Source organism: Rhincodon typus, chromosome 28 (genome assembly GCF_021869965.1).
Source record: "Rhincodon typus isolate 14 chromosome 28, sRhiTyp1.1, whole genome shotgun sequence".
In the NCBI taxonomy this organism is placed as follows: Eukaryota; Metazoa; Chordata; class Chondrichthyes; order Orectolobiformes; family Rhincodontidae; genus Rhincodon; species Rhincodon typus.
The window spans coordinates 31880411-31897421 of NC_063359.1; the positions used below are offsets into that span (position 1 = coordinate 31880411).

At 40.9% G+C, this 17011-nt stretch overlaps 1 protein-coding gene across 2 annotated transcripts in view; it reads left to right on the forward strand.

Annotated features, from left to right (window-relative positions):
* LOC109936100 overlaps positions 1-17011 on the forward strand; it is a 129346-nt gene that overhangs the window by 104456 nt on the left and 7879 nt on the right. For both annotated transcript variants that reach the window (XM_048613611.1, XM_048613612.1), the window contains one exon: positions 13976-14068. In XM_048613611.1, the coding sequence (XP_048469568.1) occupies positions 13976-14068 (93 nt within the window). The remainder of the gene's footprint in view (positions 1-13975; positions 14069-17011) is intronic.

The following is a 17011-nucleotide window of genomic DNA, read 5'->3' on the forward strand; positions in this document are numbered from 1 at the left end:
AACTTGGAGTACTGTGTACAATTTTAATCTGCTTTACCTTAAGAAAGATATCATTGCCATAGAGGGAGTGCCATAAATGTTCACCAGTCTCCATCCTGGGATGTTGAGACTGTTCAATGAGGAGAGATTGGACAAACTGGGCTTGTATTCTCTTGGGTTTTGAAGAAAGAGAGGTGATTTCATTGAATTTTACAAAATACTTAAGAGGATAGACAGGATAAATGCAGATAAGATGTTTCTCTGGTTGGGAAGTCTTGAACCATACAGCACAATTTGAAAATAAATGAGATACTATTTAGGTTCAAAATGAGAATTTTATTTTTGACTCTAAATGTTATGAATCTTTGGAATTCTCTACCACCGAGTGTTATGGAAATGTAAAGTTAGATAATGCTTAGGGTAGAGGTTGATCGATTTCTGTTTACCAAAGGCAAAAAAGCGTATTGGGGATAGGGTGAGTAAAAGGCATTGAAGCTGTCCATCAGGCATTATCATATTGAATGGCAGGGCAGGTTTAGTTGGCTGGATGGCCTACTCCTGTTCCCTTTTCACTTTGTCTCAAGAAGTCTCTATTAAACCTGTCTTAGACATTGGTAGGAGTATTGTAAAGACCTTCAGACAGTAGGCACTCTGTGGGAAAGGCTATAAATCAAATAATAGGAGCATGTGAATAGAATAGAGCAATAACTTTGTTTGACTTTAATCTTCATGTTGATTGGGTCAATTAAATTGGAAATGCATGTTTGGATGATTAGTGTTCCTGTCTTTGTTTCCAAGGTTAAATGTTTTGCGTAGGGTTTACTGTTATCTTGTCCCCTTGGCAGTGTCTTCAGCTGTAGAAATTTCTATATCTATATTATACTTCAGTGAGGTTACGTTTTCCATCTTCCAATGTGCTGAAACAACTGTAGAGTCTACTGAATTTTGAAAAATGACCACCAATGTATGTAGTTTCTTTTTCATCCATTTCTTTCACACTGAGATGTAAATCGTCTGATGAAGGGGTTTTGGGTACTTTAAGTGCCATTAACCTCTCTTTTACTTAATTTTTTAAAACTAATTTTAACATTTTGTAGTTCCTCACTCTTTTTAATTAGTCTCTAGATTTAATTTCTGGCAGATTGTTAGGAACTCTTATTCCCCATTATAAATTCTTCTGACTGTGTTTGAAATGGACTCGCATCTGTTTTTGTTCATGCTTTCTACAAACCTATAGAAGCCTTTGTGTTTTTTTAAATTTCCCATTAGTTTACTTTCATTCTATTTTCCGTTTATTAATCTTTTCTCTTGGTACTCCTTTGCAGAGTTCTAAGGTGCTCGCATCTTCAGGTTTACCATTATTTTAACTTCTTTATTAGATCAAACAAAGGCATTTATACATTTCTTGTTTGTTAGCCATGGTTGGAACACATTCATTGCTGAGTTTTTGTCTTTTAAAAGAATTTACTTTTGTTCAATTTAAGACCCTAGTTTCTGATTTGACTACCTAGTTTCTGATCTGCTTTATTATTGATCTTTTAAGCTGATTCTGGAGTTGTTAACTTTGGAATGAGTTAAATCTGTAGTAATGATTTGAATGGTCTCTTCTGGCTTTTGTCTTGTCAAAGCTGTAAAGGATCAGACTGAAATTTGGCAATTGTCTTCATATTTGACAGCTTGCATCTGAGGTCCTTTCCAGTTCTTTCCCAGTAATTACAGTTACCATGGTTATGAACTTAAAATGTCATATCTTGTCAAGACAAGCTTGCTCTTGAGAAGGAATGGAAGTTGACCTTATTGGCAGTGTATCAAAAATTTGGAATAGATGATAGTTTAGAGAGAGGATGCGGGGGATTTGTTTGTAACTTCCATATGGAAAGCAACCAATAAAAACAGGCATCAATAATGTGACAAGAACAAGAAAAATTGAGATTAGTACATTCATAATGTATAGCAGTTGAGCTTCAGAGGAAAAACTTTTGTTGGTTTGGTTTTGGATGAACCATATACCAAGGGCTTTCTGTTTTGTTGTTTCTTTAAATCTTTTTTTCCAGCAGTCTTCTGAAGCTTAGACCAAGTAGACAGCCTTGTTTGAACAATTTTACAACTTCGTTGACTGGCCTGAAGTTTTGACTAGTTGTAGTATGTTATGAATTCAATGTGTCCAATTTTAAATTTAGTTCTACCGATAGGTGTGCAATGTCAAAATATTACCTCTCCTATGTGAAGTAGACCAGGAACATTGCCAGGTTCTTTGGTTTTCTTGATCTTGTCTTCTGAGACGCATATTAATACATTTTACAGCATTGAACAGTATCGGAGCCATGGTTGCCCTCCATTTGCTGGGATTAGTCACTTTAGAATAGTTTAGTGATTTCTTGGGTCTAACTGATTCCAAATGACATTGGGTAGTAATAAATTACAAATCCCCATAGAGCTATATATATTTTCCACAATTTTCTGGGAAAAAAATTAACTTTTTTTTTTCCTACAATATGAACAAAAATGTAATATTTACCAGCCATAATTTGTTCATTTTTCAGCTGCATATTTTCTGATTGCAATTGCAGAGGACACACCCTCTAACAATATGAGAAAAATAGAAAAATAAGTATGTAGATGTAAAGTAATTTGCTAATGACAATAAAGCATTTCAACTTGCCCAACATTAAGTGGGGTAATCATTCTGTGAAAAGTTTAGAGGGAGTGGAATTCTTAAAATTTCATCCAGGGTACCCTTTTAAGCCAGTATGTAGAATGTTGTACAAGACCAGGATGGTCCTGGACTTATTTCAACCACTTGCCCAGTTTTGTTACCTAAAATTATCAGTGGGGGAATGTTTTGCAGACAGCAATTATAACTTAGTTAGATTCAGGATTGTTATGGAAAAGGACAAGATGGGCTGAAATCAAAGTTCTCAACTTGTGTAATGGCTGATTTTTAAAAAATATGATTTGGTCTGTGTAGACTGGGAGCAGATGTTTTCAAGTAAATCTGGCTCAGAACATTGGAGAAGGAAATATGGAGAGTATTGAGCCAACATGCTCCAATAAAAAAAGGGTGGGCCCATCAAATCCTGTGAACCCTGGATATCAAGGGATAAACAGCATTGGATTAAGAGAAAAAGTGATCATTATGGCAGATACAAAGTCTTAAAACAGCAGAAGCCTGAGAGGAGAATAGAATATGCAAGAGGGAACTTAAAAGGGAAATTAGGAGAGCTAAAAGAGGATATGAAAGGATACTGGCAGGTAAAATGAAGGAACATTCTAAGTTGTTTTATAGGTACATTAAGGGTGAAAGGATAATAAGGAAAAGAGTAGGGCCCATTAGGACCACAGTGCTAATTTGTGAGTGGAGCCAGCGGATATAGGTAGTGTACCAAATGAATACCTTTGATTCGATGTTCACTAGTGAGAGGGACGATACGGGTGTAGAAATCAGGGAGAAGGTCAATGATGCACTTAAAGAAAATAGCATAGACATGGAGAAGATTGAGTGGTCTGACAGGCTTAAAAGTAGATAAGTCTTCTGGGCTGAATGAAATGTATCCCGGATTGTTGAGTGAGGCAAGGAGGGAGGGTTACTTGCAAAAATTTTCAATTTCTCTCTGGCCACAAGAGAGGTGCTGAAGGACTGGCAGCCAGTTTGGTACTGTTATTCAAGAAGTGAGCAAGGGATAAACAAGAAATTACAAGCTAGTTCAATCTAATCTTGGTGGCGAGAAACTATTGGAAGTAATTGTGAGGGACAGAATTAATTTTCATTTGAGAGGCAGGGATTAATCAAGTACAGTCAGCATGCTTTTGTTAAGGAGGAAGTCATGTCTGACCAACTTGATTGAATTTTTTTTTTGCAGAGGTGATCAAGTGTGTAGATGAGGGCAAAGTTTTGGATGTAGACTACTTAGACTTCAGCAACGCTTTGGATCAGGGAGACATGGGAGACTGATAGCAAAGGAAAGAGTCTGTAGATACATCCCTGTCTGCCTAGTGACAATGCTGTTGTCTCCTCCCTGGGTGTGGCCAACCCTGGCTCAGAGACACATGACTCTGTCAAGACCAATGATCCCATCTGGACCAGCTCAGTGTCCTGAGGGACAATTCCAAATATTTCATTCAGTCTGTCGTTGCTTCCTTTGATACAAATTTCATGACCATCACTTCAGGGGCCATCCATGACCACTAGTAGCCTGTGTCCCTCTACTGGTCTCGTGAAATTGGCGTGAATTTGCTGACAGTGTTTGAAGCCATTCCCATAGGTGAACGGGTGATAATAGCGGCATCATATTAGTGCACAGGATTCACATGATCCCACTTTCTCCCCAGTCTGGTAGTCCACATTTGTCTGCTCAAAAATAGCTTCTGGCTATCTCCTTTATTCGTACCATGCCAGGATGCCTTTAGTGCACTTGTTCCAGCATCTTCCCTCTTAACGGGAGAGGAGTAACAACTCTTATTCCCCTACATTAACTCCCAACTCCTGGACAGGTAAGTGCATAATTCTAGGAGGTTTCCATGAATGGTCCTCCCTTTGAAGACTAAGTCCACCACATGGCTCAAAACCAGATTGTTCCAAGCAACATTCTGCACCTGATTAACTGGCACCAGCACCTTGGCATCTTGGGAGAAGTACACACTTTTCAGGTTGTAGTATTCCCTGGTAAAAGCAGCCTTGACAGGGCATCTATGATGCTGTGCTTCTCTGCCTGTCAGTATTTGATGTCATATGAGTGGGCTGACAGAGCCAGTGCCCATCACTTCAGGTGTACTTCTGCCATTGACAGTGCACCTGTATATAGGCCAAAAATGGAGGTTAGAGGTCTGTGGTCAGTCAGTAGCATGAAGTGCCTGCCAAGGAATTGGGTGAACTTTTTCAATGCCAAATACAATACTCTGTCCTCCTTTTTCAACTTGAACATAATTCTCCTCAGTCTTTATTAGTGACCTCAATGCAAATGCAATGGGCCCTTCCTCTCCATTCAGTAATATGTGCGACAGTACAACACCTACACCAACCCCATAGAAGCGTTACACGCTAACTGTAGTGTCAAGTTTGGGTCGACATGTGTTAACACTGCCAACATTTTTAAGGCTTACTTCACCACCTCATTCTAAGCTACCTCATGTTACTGGGTCCATTTCCACAGCCACCCTTTTCTCAGCAACCAATGCAGGGATTTTAGCACGGTTACCAGAACTTGCTTTAGTAATTCACAAATCCCAGGAACGAGTTCAGTCGAGTCACATTCTCTGGTCTAGAGGCCTTTGTGATAGCCTCCATCTTCTTGGGTGCTTTGTGGATTCCCTCCCCATCAATTACATGGCCCGCGTACTCGAAGGAGCCTTTTAAAGAAAAAAAATCGCATTTCCTTCTTTTTTGCTTGTAGCCCATGCTCCTGCAATCTTTTTTGGGTTCCTTCTTAATTTTTTTTTTCAAATGCTGCTCTTCCAAGGATTCAGTAATCAAAATATCATCCAGACAACACTGGATTCCTGGCAACATTCTTAATATTTGATCCATGTTTACATAATGCAGGGTATTCCTCTGGAACGTAGCTGGTACTGATGCGATGCCTACAAGTCATCGCTTGTAGCAGAAAAGTCCCCTGTGTGTCACTATCATCAGCAGCAGCTGAGACTCCCTCATGACCTATATCTATAGGTAGGCCTGTAACAGATACATATTTAAAAATTTCATGTCCCCTGCTAGTCCACTGAATAGGTCTTCGGAGTCGAAAGGGGTATTGGCCCACTGGGTTGACTGTGACCTTAAAGTCACCACTAATCTTTACCATACCATCTGTTTTTAAGACCAAAACAATGGGAGTGACTTGATCACTGGTGGTTACTAGTTCCAGTGCTCCCAGATTCACCACCCATTCCAGTTCTGCCTCCACTTTCGGCCAGATGGCGTATGGTACCAGATGCATCTTCAGACTCCTGAGCCTCAGGTTTCAGCTGTAATGTAATTTTGACTCCTTTTTGTTTCCCCCAGGATCCCTTTGAAGGCATCTTTGTACTTGTTCAGGATCTCTCGCAAACCCATGTTTGAGTTCACCCAGCCTATTAAGCATACCCCTGTTCAACCTTTAAGTTTTATAACCAGCGGTGTCCAAATAATGCCGAGTGTGTGCCTTTTACCATGCAAAATAACAGTTCTACACACTGGCCTCTTAACTGTACTTTCAGCAGTACGTAGCCCTTCAGTGACACCACTTGTTCCAAGTATGTTCATAGTATAATCTTGGTAGACTTCAGTCATAGTGCCCTCAATTTCATCTTATAGACAGATTCGTGAATCAGGGGCCCCACTGTGCCTGTATCCACTTCCATTTTTACTGTCTTCCTCTCTGCTTTGGGAAGAGCCTAGAAACAATCAATTTCACACTCAGTTTAACTGAAACTGCTGACTCTGGGCCACCTTCTGCAGACCAGCTGGCACTGTCTACTCCCAGGCTGGCAGCATGTACCTTATGCCTTGTCCTCAGGGTTGTTTCTTTCTAACTCTCCTTATTTGGGTTGTACCTGGCAATTTTGGGCAATATGACCCACTCGCTTACATCTGTGGCACGGGCTTCTCGAGTCCAACATGTTGACTCCTTGTAACCATTCTTGCCACATCGGCTGCATTCTAATGCACTTTGCCAAGCTTTCACTACTTGATGTACCCTGGCGTCATCAAGCAACTGGTTTGCCTTGCTTGTGGCCAACTCCATTGAGGTAGCATGTTCAAAAGCTGCCTCGAAATCCAGATATCTCCTTGTTAGGGTGGCTTAAAATCAAAGGCCACAAGCCAAATGGTCCCACAAGGCTTGGAGGAACCTTCTGAATTCGCAGTGTTCACTAACTTCTTTAAGGTGGCCACAAATTGGGCAGTGGATTCTCTTCCATGCTATATGCTGTACCTGTTTGTAATAATGGAAATAACTGCTATCATCAGCTTATTTGCGAAATAATTTCATAACACTTAACATCACTCTGGGAATGCCTTGTCTGCAAGTTTCTCTGGTTGCACCACACTGCTGAGAATTGCAAAGGTCTTGCTTCCAATGGTTCTTAAGAAAACTGGTACCGAGATGACCTCAGCCACTTTGTTTGCCTTTAAGAACAAATTAAAGTGTTCCATTATAAAGGTCAATTTTCTGACACTTCATCAAATGAATCCATCACCCCAAACTGGACCACCATTTTGTTTTCCCACTGCTTGAGTCTAGTAGTTTGCAGCCCGAGTCCCCTTGGTGAATGCTGTCCATGTCAGCTGCTCCCGCACCATCTGTGCTAGTGTACCATTCCTCCCTGGTGTCACCCACACCCCGAGTCCCCTCGCAAGTGCTCTCCATGACAGTTTCAGTAATCCCGTTGCATACTCTCTTCTTTAGCCATTGGTCAGAGTCCCTTCATAACTGCTGCTCTTGGCCCAATTACTAGTTTCCGTTTCCTTCCTGGCGTGGACTGTGGCCCGAATCCACTCATGACCACTTCCTCGATGTTACCTCCTTACACCGTTTGTGAAGTCTGGGCGACCTCTCCAGATAGAAAAAAACTGTGCACATAGTTCATGTGCTAGATCCCACTCTTGTTGCCAAATGTTATGTTGGTGCTTCCTTTGCAGCCAGGAATTATATAGCAGGTAGACAAATGGTAAATCTGAATAGGAATACTTTATTACCGATGCTCGCATCTCCACAACTAATTCTAGACTGGACCCAAGCTCTGCCACTGAGTTACCTGTCCTGCTGCCTTAAAGGGGCAGATTCCCAGCCCCAACTACATTCATCACACAAAGCACCTTACTCTCTGCCCCACTCCCCGAGTGCAGTTGTAGGCCAATAGTGCTGGCCACAGCGAGGTGTGAGGCCAGAGGAGAGCAGGCAAGAGGACAAATGCAGCAGACTGCAGTGAGGGGAGAGGCCAGAGAGACAGTGGCAAGGTTTTGCCCCAGCAGGACGAATGGTAGGGTGGGCAGCAGCAGTGGGGCACACTACTTTTGGTTCCACCGAGCTGTGGATGAAACAATGGGGGAGGGGAACTGTAAAAAGAAGAAAGAGACAGTCAGTGGGCTAGTGAAGGAGACACAGCAACAAGGGCTGCAATATGACTGGTTCCAGTTACAGTGCAGTCTGGGAGCAAAATGTTTTCATCACTGGTACCAACTGATTGGCCAAGACTTTCTGGAGGTGTATAATCGTATGCTTCTGGCAGGTAGCAAATGTGAATCAATGAGGAACCATCACCCTTATCTACAAACGGAAGTGGGAGAGAGAGGAAATTAGAAATTGGAGACCAATTTCACTGCTAAATGCAAATTACAAAATCCTATCCAAGGTCATTGCTAAACGGGTCAGATCTGCTCTGGGATCAATGATTCACCCTGACCAACGTGTGCTTTACAGGGCAGGACCATCTCAGAGCCTCGCGCTTCTCAGGGATACGATCGTCCATGTGCAGGACAGGGAGGGGAGGTGAACACCTGCCTCATCAGCCTAGACCAGGAGAAGGCCTTTGACAGGATATCATATACCTACAAGTGGGACGTGCTCTGCAAAATGGGCTTTGGGGAGGGAATCCATAATTGGATCTGACTGCTCATCACCAACAGCAGTAGTGCAGTCTCAATTAAGGGTGGGAAGCAGAAAGTTTCCCGATCTGATCCAGAATCAGGCAGGGCTGGCAACACTCTCCTGCCTTGTATCTGTGGTGTATAGATCCTTTTGCTGAATCCATCAGGAAGGATGCGAGCCTGGGAGGGGTGACTATTCTAGGCAGTGGAGGCCTGCAGGTCAAAGCCTCCCTGTACGTGGATGATGTCATTTTCTGATCCGATTCACTGTCAGTGCGAAACTCATAAGCATCTGCAACCAGTTTGAACTGGCCTTGGGAGCCAAGGTAAATCGAGGCAAGCGTAAGGCCACATTCTTTGAGAACTGGGCCAACCGATCCTTTATCCCCTTCGCCGTCAGGACAGATCACCCGAAGGTGCTGGGAATATGAGTCAGAGGGGCTGGGGCATGCGCAAAGACTTGGGAGGAGCATATTACCAAATTGAGACAGAAACTGGGCTTTTGTGTGCACTGCCCCATCTCCATTGCGAGTAAAAACGTCATCAGGTGTCAGGCACTCTGTTGTTGTACATGGTGCAGGTCTGGCCCGTTCCCAAAGCTGCACCATTGGAGTCATCCGAGCCATTTTCCCCTTCAACTGGAGGTCTAAGATGGACCGTGTCTGCAGGAATATCATGTACAAAATTTTAGCTAAGTGGGAGAAGAACGTACTCGATACCACCCTCATCCTGATAGCCACCTTTGTGTGTGGCTGCATCAAGCTGTACATAGACCCTCTGTACATAAACTTCAAGCCTCAGTATGTACTGACGTTCTGCCTTTCCCTGGTGATGCTAAGGATGGGATTGACCTTGTTGCCATGGAACACTCCAAGTAGTTGGAATTTTCGGTATCTCCTGTGCTTTGTGAAGAAATTTGCAAAGCAAAACACCTTTGACCACAGTTCCATCTGGAAGTGGTCAGCATGTAGGAAAATCCTGCAGGAAAAGGAGAGGGTGGATCCTGTCTGGTTGTTTCCTGAGCAGACTGTCATAGTCATTTGGCAGAATGCCTCATCACTAGAACTTTCCAACAAGCACCAAGACACTGCTTGGCTGCTGGTGAGAATGGCACTGCCTGTGAGATCCCTTCATGTACATCAGAACACTCTGCACTACCGCACACTGCCATCATCGTGGCTGTGGGGATTAGAAACTGTCAAAAACCTTCTGCAATGTGCCTTTGCAAAGGAAGTCTGGAGAAAGATGCATTGGTTTTTGTCAAGGTTTTTACTAAGCATCTCTATGATGCAGGATTCTGTGTTCTGTTCCCTGGGATGCGTACCAAGACAAACATCAACTGCGCCTGGAGGGCCATCAATTCGATGAAAGAGGCTCTTTGGTCTACCTGAAACCTGTTGATGTTTCTGAGCAAGGAGTTGAACCTAACGGAGTACAGACCGGCACGTTCCAAGCTCCTGGACTGTGTGCGAGGAACACACTAAAGCCTAGGGCAGCTGCCACCAAAGCACAGTGGGGAATGACCACTGTCTCAGGTCTTTCAGCCAAAGTACAATGAGGGTCCGTTCAGTTATTGGATGCCCACCTCAAATATATGTAACTGTAATCTTGTACAAGAAAGAAATGCCTTTGGTTTGTTTGCTGGATTGAGTCAAACAATCTTTGTTTCTTTATATGCTACTGTACAGAACCAAACTGCTTTAGTGACTATGTATGTATATGAAGATATTTTTATGTAAAGTATATTTCTGAAATTAAAAGAAACTTCCTGTTCAAGTGCAACAGTAAGATATATACAGATATTATTAAGGGCAGTGCCCAGCGCCTAGTTGTACATTGAGGGAGAGGCACCAACAAACAACACACTGCATCTGGTTTCAGTGTGTTTTTTGTCCACAGTGATAAAGCCAACAGCACCAACATCTTATACAAGTAGTGGGGAATATACCATCATTAAAGGTGGAGGGTTGGCTAGCTAAACTGAGGCAGCAGCAAATTTGCACTACTTCCAGTTCAAGTGCGCTGTCATGATACCAACATCCTGTTCAAGTTAGCAGATGTGTTGTAATTTTTTTGTCTTCGCGTGTTCACTGAGTGTTGTGAGGAAATAATCTAACAATTATTTCTAGACTTGTCAGCAAAAGCTCAGATCTTGCAACTAATTGACAAAACATTAATTCCTCAAAATGTATAATGATATAGTTTAAAATAAATGCTGATAACAGTTTGCTGAACTAAAAGTAGATAAGTGCAAATATATTTATGTATGCATGCCCCAATTCTGACCTTGAGTTAGTTTCTCAATCATTTGTGCAGTTTTAAATATGCTGATAAAGACATACTGATGTCAATAACATTCTTTTAAAAAGGACAGGTATTGGTGCTGAAATGTTTATAGTCATTATGTTATTGTTTCAGGCAGACCTGAAATCTGATCTTCCTTCCTATTTTACAGTGTTGTGTGTCATTCCTATAGCTGCTTTTCCTTCCCTCCCTCTGCAGCTTTGCATGGGCTGAGCCTTTCCAAATTTTCATGTTTCCTGCTTCTGTTTGTCTAGTTCCCAAGACAGCATAGACAAAAAAAATGTGCAATTAATTGGATTTGGCTCTGTAAGGTGAGCTTCAAAATTCATTTTAAACAACATTTGCACCCTATTTTAGAGTTTTATTTTACATTTTTATTTAAAGCAGTTGACTGAAGTAAAGTTGGTTGTTCACCTTAGAAACCAGTTTAAGCCAAAACACAATCAGTGCTTTCTGAAATACAATGTAATTTTAAAAATATATTCTAGATTTTAGTTTGGAATCTGTTATTTAATGTTTAATGATCAGTATGTCAATATACCTTTAAGTGACATGCCGATGATACCATCACTATCATAGCATTTGACCTAAGGGCATGAATGTCATATATTCCATCTTACTCCAAATCACTTTTAAGTGTGACATGCTACAAGAAGTATGCTACTATGTGTAACTTAGTAGCTTAACATTAGCCTAGATGTTGTGTCTGATGAATGTAATGTTTATATGTAATTGTATGCTTGTAATAAATAACTTTGAATAATCAATGTCACAATATTCATGTCTAGTTTCCTATGTAACAAAGGATAACATAACATTGCCACATCAGGTAAAATACCCCACTGGAGTGCAAAATCACATCAAGCTCAAGGATAAATGGAAATGGATCCTTAAATAAAAGAAAGTCAGCTCAGATTTCCCAAAAATACAAATTGTGTTTGTCTAACTTAATTGAGTTCTTTTGGTGAAGTAATAGAGAGGGTTGACGAATAGGATTGAGGGTCCATCGTTAATGTGAACTCTTGACTCTGTTTCTTTTTACTGAAATTGCCTGGTCTGAAGATTTTCAGCATTTTCTGACTTTTATCTCTTGGAGAACTATATGTACAACTAATGAAAATGTACATAGCAACAGTGCATTGACATGCACAAACTCTGCAGCAGAGACTGTCAGTGGCACAAACGGTGCAGACATACTTGGAGTTGTGTCCCAACTTCTTTTTCCTTCCTTCTTCCTGGAACACTAGCCTCAGGCTTGAGGTGGCCACAAGAGGGATGAGAGTGGTGTGCTGTTATTAGAATCCCTACAGTGTGGAAACAGGCCCTTCAGCCCAACAAGTCCACACCGAACCTCAGAGCATCCCACCCAGACCCATCCCCCTGTAACCTACCCAATCTACACATCGCCGAACACCATGGGCAATTTAGCATGGCCAATTCACCTAATCTGCACATCTTTGGACATCATTGTCATCAGCCATATTGGTCTGTCTGAGTGAATGAGAGAGAAAGAGAGAGAGACTACCTTTGCACCAGGGCCTGGTGCGTAGCTGTAACTGCATTGAAGCTAAGAGCAGCAGCCTCTGGATGTGCTCTACTAGTGTATCCATGCTGAGGATGACTGCCTTGTGCATTTCTACAAACTGAGATAAGTGAGCAGGCTGCCTCCATTTCATCTGAGGCAACATGGCAGCACCTCGTACATGTGGCTGAGTGTGGAGACCACTCTGCTAAGCAGAGCGCTGAGTGGTTTTGTGGAGTTACCTCCTCTGCAAATGCATGTTTTTTGAATGAGGTGTAAATAAGGATATTTGATACTAGATGTGTATGCTTCTGAAAGAAGGAACATTGAAAAGGACAGTGAAACCTTGGCCAGATCTGCATCATCTATTAGGTGTGAGAGAGGATCTATTCAGGACTGTCTTTAACAGTAATGCAAAACAGGCAGGTGAAAATAAGTTTTGAATCACATTGACCTGGATTAAAAGGACCCTTCTAAAAATATACTTGGATCAGGTAATCCAATTTGTTGATGAAACCCTTTTGAGACTTTCAAGTCCTGTCCCAGCCCCAACCACTTACCCATGTAGCTGGAGCAGCTGTGTTCTGCATCTTTGCACCTCTTGCTCAGGCCTTTTTGGATAGGCTGTGATATGCACAGTGTCAGGACAAGCTGGAAGTAGTTAAAGCCATTATAAAAAGCTGTCTGTTGGGAAAGCATTGTTTCTTCCCTGGTGGGAGTCATTGAATTTGGCAGGAGACATTCCAGGACATTTCTTACTCAGTGTAGAGCATGAAGATACCAAACATGATAAGACGATAGCTGCATTATTTATTTGGATGGCTTCCTATCTTGGATTGATATCTGTGCCATAAATATTTTATGCAGAACTTTTAGCCACTTTCTTCCCTCAGGTCCAAAGTTCTTCTGGCGGACTACATTTTGAATACTTTATCCAGTTTTGCTCATTGAGTCCCAGAAGTAGTGTGAGGAAAAACTGGAGAAGGAGATGTTGGCAAAGTAATCTTACAGAAGTATTCTAGATTGTAAATGACATGGAAAATGTAAATCTGGATAATTTATTTTAAACGGAGTAAGGCACATAGATCTGAATTTCCCTTTTTCAAATTTAAATTTAATATTGGAAAGTGTTTCTTCATACAAAGCATTATCAATATATGGAGCACTTCTGTATACTGTAATGGAGACAAAACTACTTACTGTGTAAAATCACCACCACTTTAAAAAGCAGTTCTATGCTGCAGTAAGAAGATTTTGCACTTCATCTAGACAAAAGAGCCAAGATGGACTGAATGGCTTACCTCATAAGTAATTATTTTGCGATTCAATTAGTAGTATTTCTAAACATTAACAAGGAAATGTTTAATTCAGCCAAACAAATATGGTGATGGCAGTAGTCACACCGTGTGATTGCTTTATTTTAAAATATTTTACTCAATCTGTAAAAGCAAACTGAAAATATTGAGATCTTCAGAATTAGTATTTTTTAAGATTATTTAAAGCAAAATTAGTATGTAGTAATAACTTACAGCTCTAAGGCTTGTAAGGTACCGTCAGAGGACAGTCTTGTTCACATTAAAATAATGTAAACCTGTTTTACCTTCTAGTTTGTCCCACATTCCCAGACCCCTCCAGTCAGGAGGAACCAGCTCCCACAAGTCACAGACCAGATGGCCCAGACCTCACAAGTCACAGGCCAGGTAAGTATCTTTGCTTGGTTATTTTGCCACGTCTGAAACACTTCTTATGTGGTGGATGATACGTTGGTTTGTTATAGAAATGTTAAAGTACTTTATAGGGCGGGAGAAGAAGTTCAAGAAAAGTCAGTTTTAACTCTTGTACCTATACAGGTTATTAAAATACAGTATTTGCTGTAATAAATTACTCCAATATGTTAGCTCATGATATTTCCTGTAACTTGATGTTATGAAGTGTTTGCATACCAGTCTTTTTGCCATTTTATCTTTGTCTCCCCGTATCTCTTTGAACTCATGTATTTATACACTTAGGTAAGAAATTATACACCTAAAATGTATCTCCTAACTTTCACACTTACACCTAAAATTCTTGACATGTTTCAAAGAAAGTATAAAGGAACATAGGCACTCTGCAAGAACACCAGAGTCAGTTCCAGTTAAATCCCACTTTGGCCTTGCCCCTTCCTATATGTAACCTCCTCCAGTCATGCAGTCCTCCAAGCTATTTGTTCTGGCATCTTGTGCATCCCCGATTTTAATGGCTGCGCCATTGATGGCTTTACTGTCACCAAGCCCCTTTACGTCTCTCTAACTTTAAGACACATGAACATTTGAATTAAGAGTAGGAGTACACAATTTGGTCCCTGGAGTCAGCACTGCCCTTCAATAAGATCATGGCTAGTCCGACTACTCCATATTCTGTCCATCCTTAACTTTTTTTAAATCCCCTTGCTTATCAAAAATCTACCAACCCCTGCCTTCAAAATATTCAAAGATCACTCTTCAACTACCTTTTGAGCTCCAAAGACTCAACCCTGAAAAAAAAATTCTCTCTTTATGTTGAAGGGGTTAACCCTTGTTTTAAAACAGACCTAATTTCTAGACTCACCATTAGAAAATCATTCTTTCCACATGCACCTTGTTAAGATCCCTCAGGAGCTTATATGTTTCGATCAAGTCACCTCTTATTCTTCTAAACTGCATTAGAGACAGGCTTTGCCTGTCTTTCCTCATAAGATAACCTGTCCATTACAGGTATTAGTCTAGTAAACCTCTGCATTTGCATCCTTCCTTAAATAGAGATCATAACTATACACAGTTAACAACTTGGGATTGTACTCGTTAGGGTTTAGAAGAATGAGAGGAGATCTCATTAAAACTTAAGGGGCTTGACAGGGTAAATGCTGTGCTGAGAGGAAGATTTTTTTCCATCATGGGAGAATCCAGGACCGGATGGAATAGCCTCAGAATAAAGGGACACCAATTTAAGACCAAGTCAGGGAGGAGTCGCTCCTCTGAGGATTGAGTGTCTTTGGAACTCCTGGCTGCAGAGAGCTATGGGGGCAGAGTCATTGAAAATATTTAAGGCTAAGACAGATGTATTCTTGATCAGTGGGGGCCCCAAGGGTTACCTATACAGGTTATTAAAATACAGTATTTGCTGTTATAAATTACTCCAATATATGTTAGCTCATGATATTTCATGTAACTTGATGTTATGAAGTATTTGGAAAAGGGCAGAAAAGTGGAAGTGAGAAATGTCAGATCAGCCATCTTCCTACAGGATGGTGGCACAGACTCAACGGAGCAAGTGGCCTACTTAGATGTGATTTCAGTGGTGTACTGTATAGCTGAAGCATAACCGTTCTTCTTTTGCATTCAATTCCCTTTGCTATAAACTATAACATTGTGTCAACTTTCCAGATTACTTGCTGCACCTCCTTAATGGTCACTTGAGATTTATCAGCGAGGACACCGAGATTGCTCTGCATCTTGAAGCTCTGCAATCTCTCACTATTTAGATAATGCTTCTTTCTTATTCTTCCTGCCTACTCATTTAAACTATTTGTATCCCTTTTGTAACTTATTTATATCCTCTTCACAACTTACTCTCCCACCTTAAAAATGAACTCTTCTACCAGGCTTTTGATAATTTGTAACAATGTGACTTGCTGTCAAGTTTTGTTTAATAATGTTCCTGAGAAGCATCTCAACGCATCTTGTAATGTCAAAAGTACAGAATATATAAATACAAGCTGTTTTTAAAGGATAAGGGTTAAGTGAGTGGGCAAAAACTTGACGTGGACTATAATGTGGGAAAATGTGAGGTTATGCACCTTGGAAGGAAGAATAGAAGAACTAAACATTTAAATGGAGAAAGCTAAAGAGGGATTTGGCAGTCTTCATGCAGGAATCTCAAAAGTTAGTATTACAGGTTTAGCAAGTAATAGGAAAGACAAATAAAATGTTGGCCTTTATTTCAAAGGTAATGGAGTACACAAATAAAGTCTTGTGCTGTGAATGATTTTGGTTTTCTTAACTGAGGAAAGGTGTGCTGACATTGGGGACAGTCCAGAGAAGTTTCACTAGGCTGATCCTAGATATGGAGGGATTTTCTTATGAGGAGAGATTGAATAAGTTCAGCTTGTACTTATTGCACTTTAGCAGAATGAAGAGTGACCTGTATTGGAGCATAAAAGATTCTTAGGAGGCTTTACAGGGTAAATATTGAGGGGATTTTTCCTCTTGTGGGAGAGTCCAGGACCAAAGGATGTAATCTCGGAGTTAGCCGCTTAGGGCGGAGATGAAGAATGTCTTCTCTGAGGGTAGTAAATCTGTGTAATTCTTTACAGCAGAGGGCTGTAGAGGCTGGGTTGTTAAGTATATTTGAAGTTAGAATAGACTGATGTTTAATCAGTTAAGGAAATCGAGTTCTGGGTAAAAGACAGGGAATTGGAGTTGAGAATCAGACATGATCTCATTGAATGGCAGTGCAGACTTGATGGGCCAAATGGCCTACTTCTGCTCCCACATTTTATGGTCTTATTTTAAAGTTTGAAGTGTCAATGATAAAATAATTCTTTTGATTACTAAACTTTATTTACAGAATGGAAAAGTTCTATTTTGCAAACCAAGTTTCTAAAACCAACAGTTGAGTTAGTACAC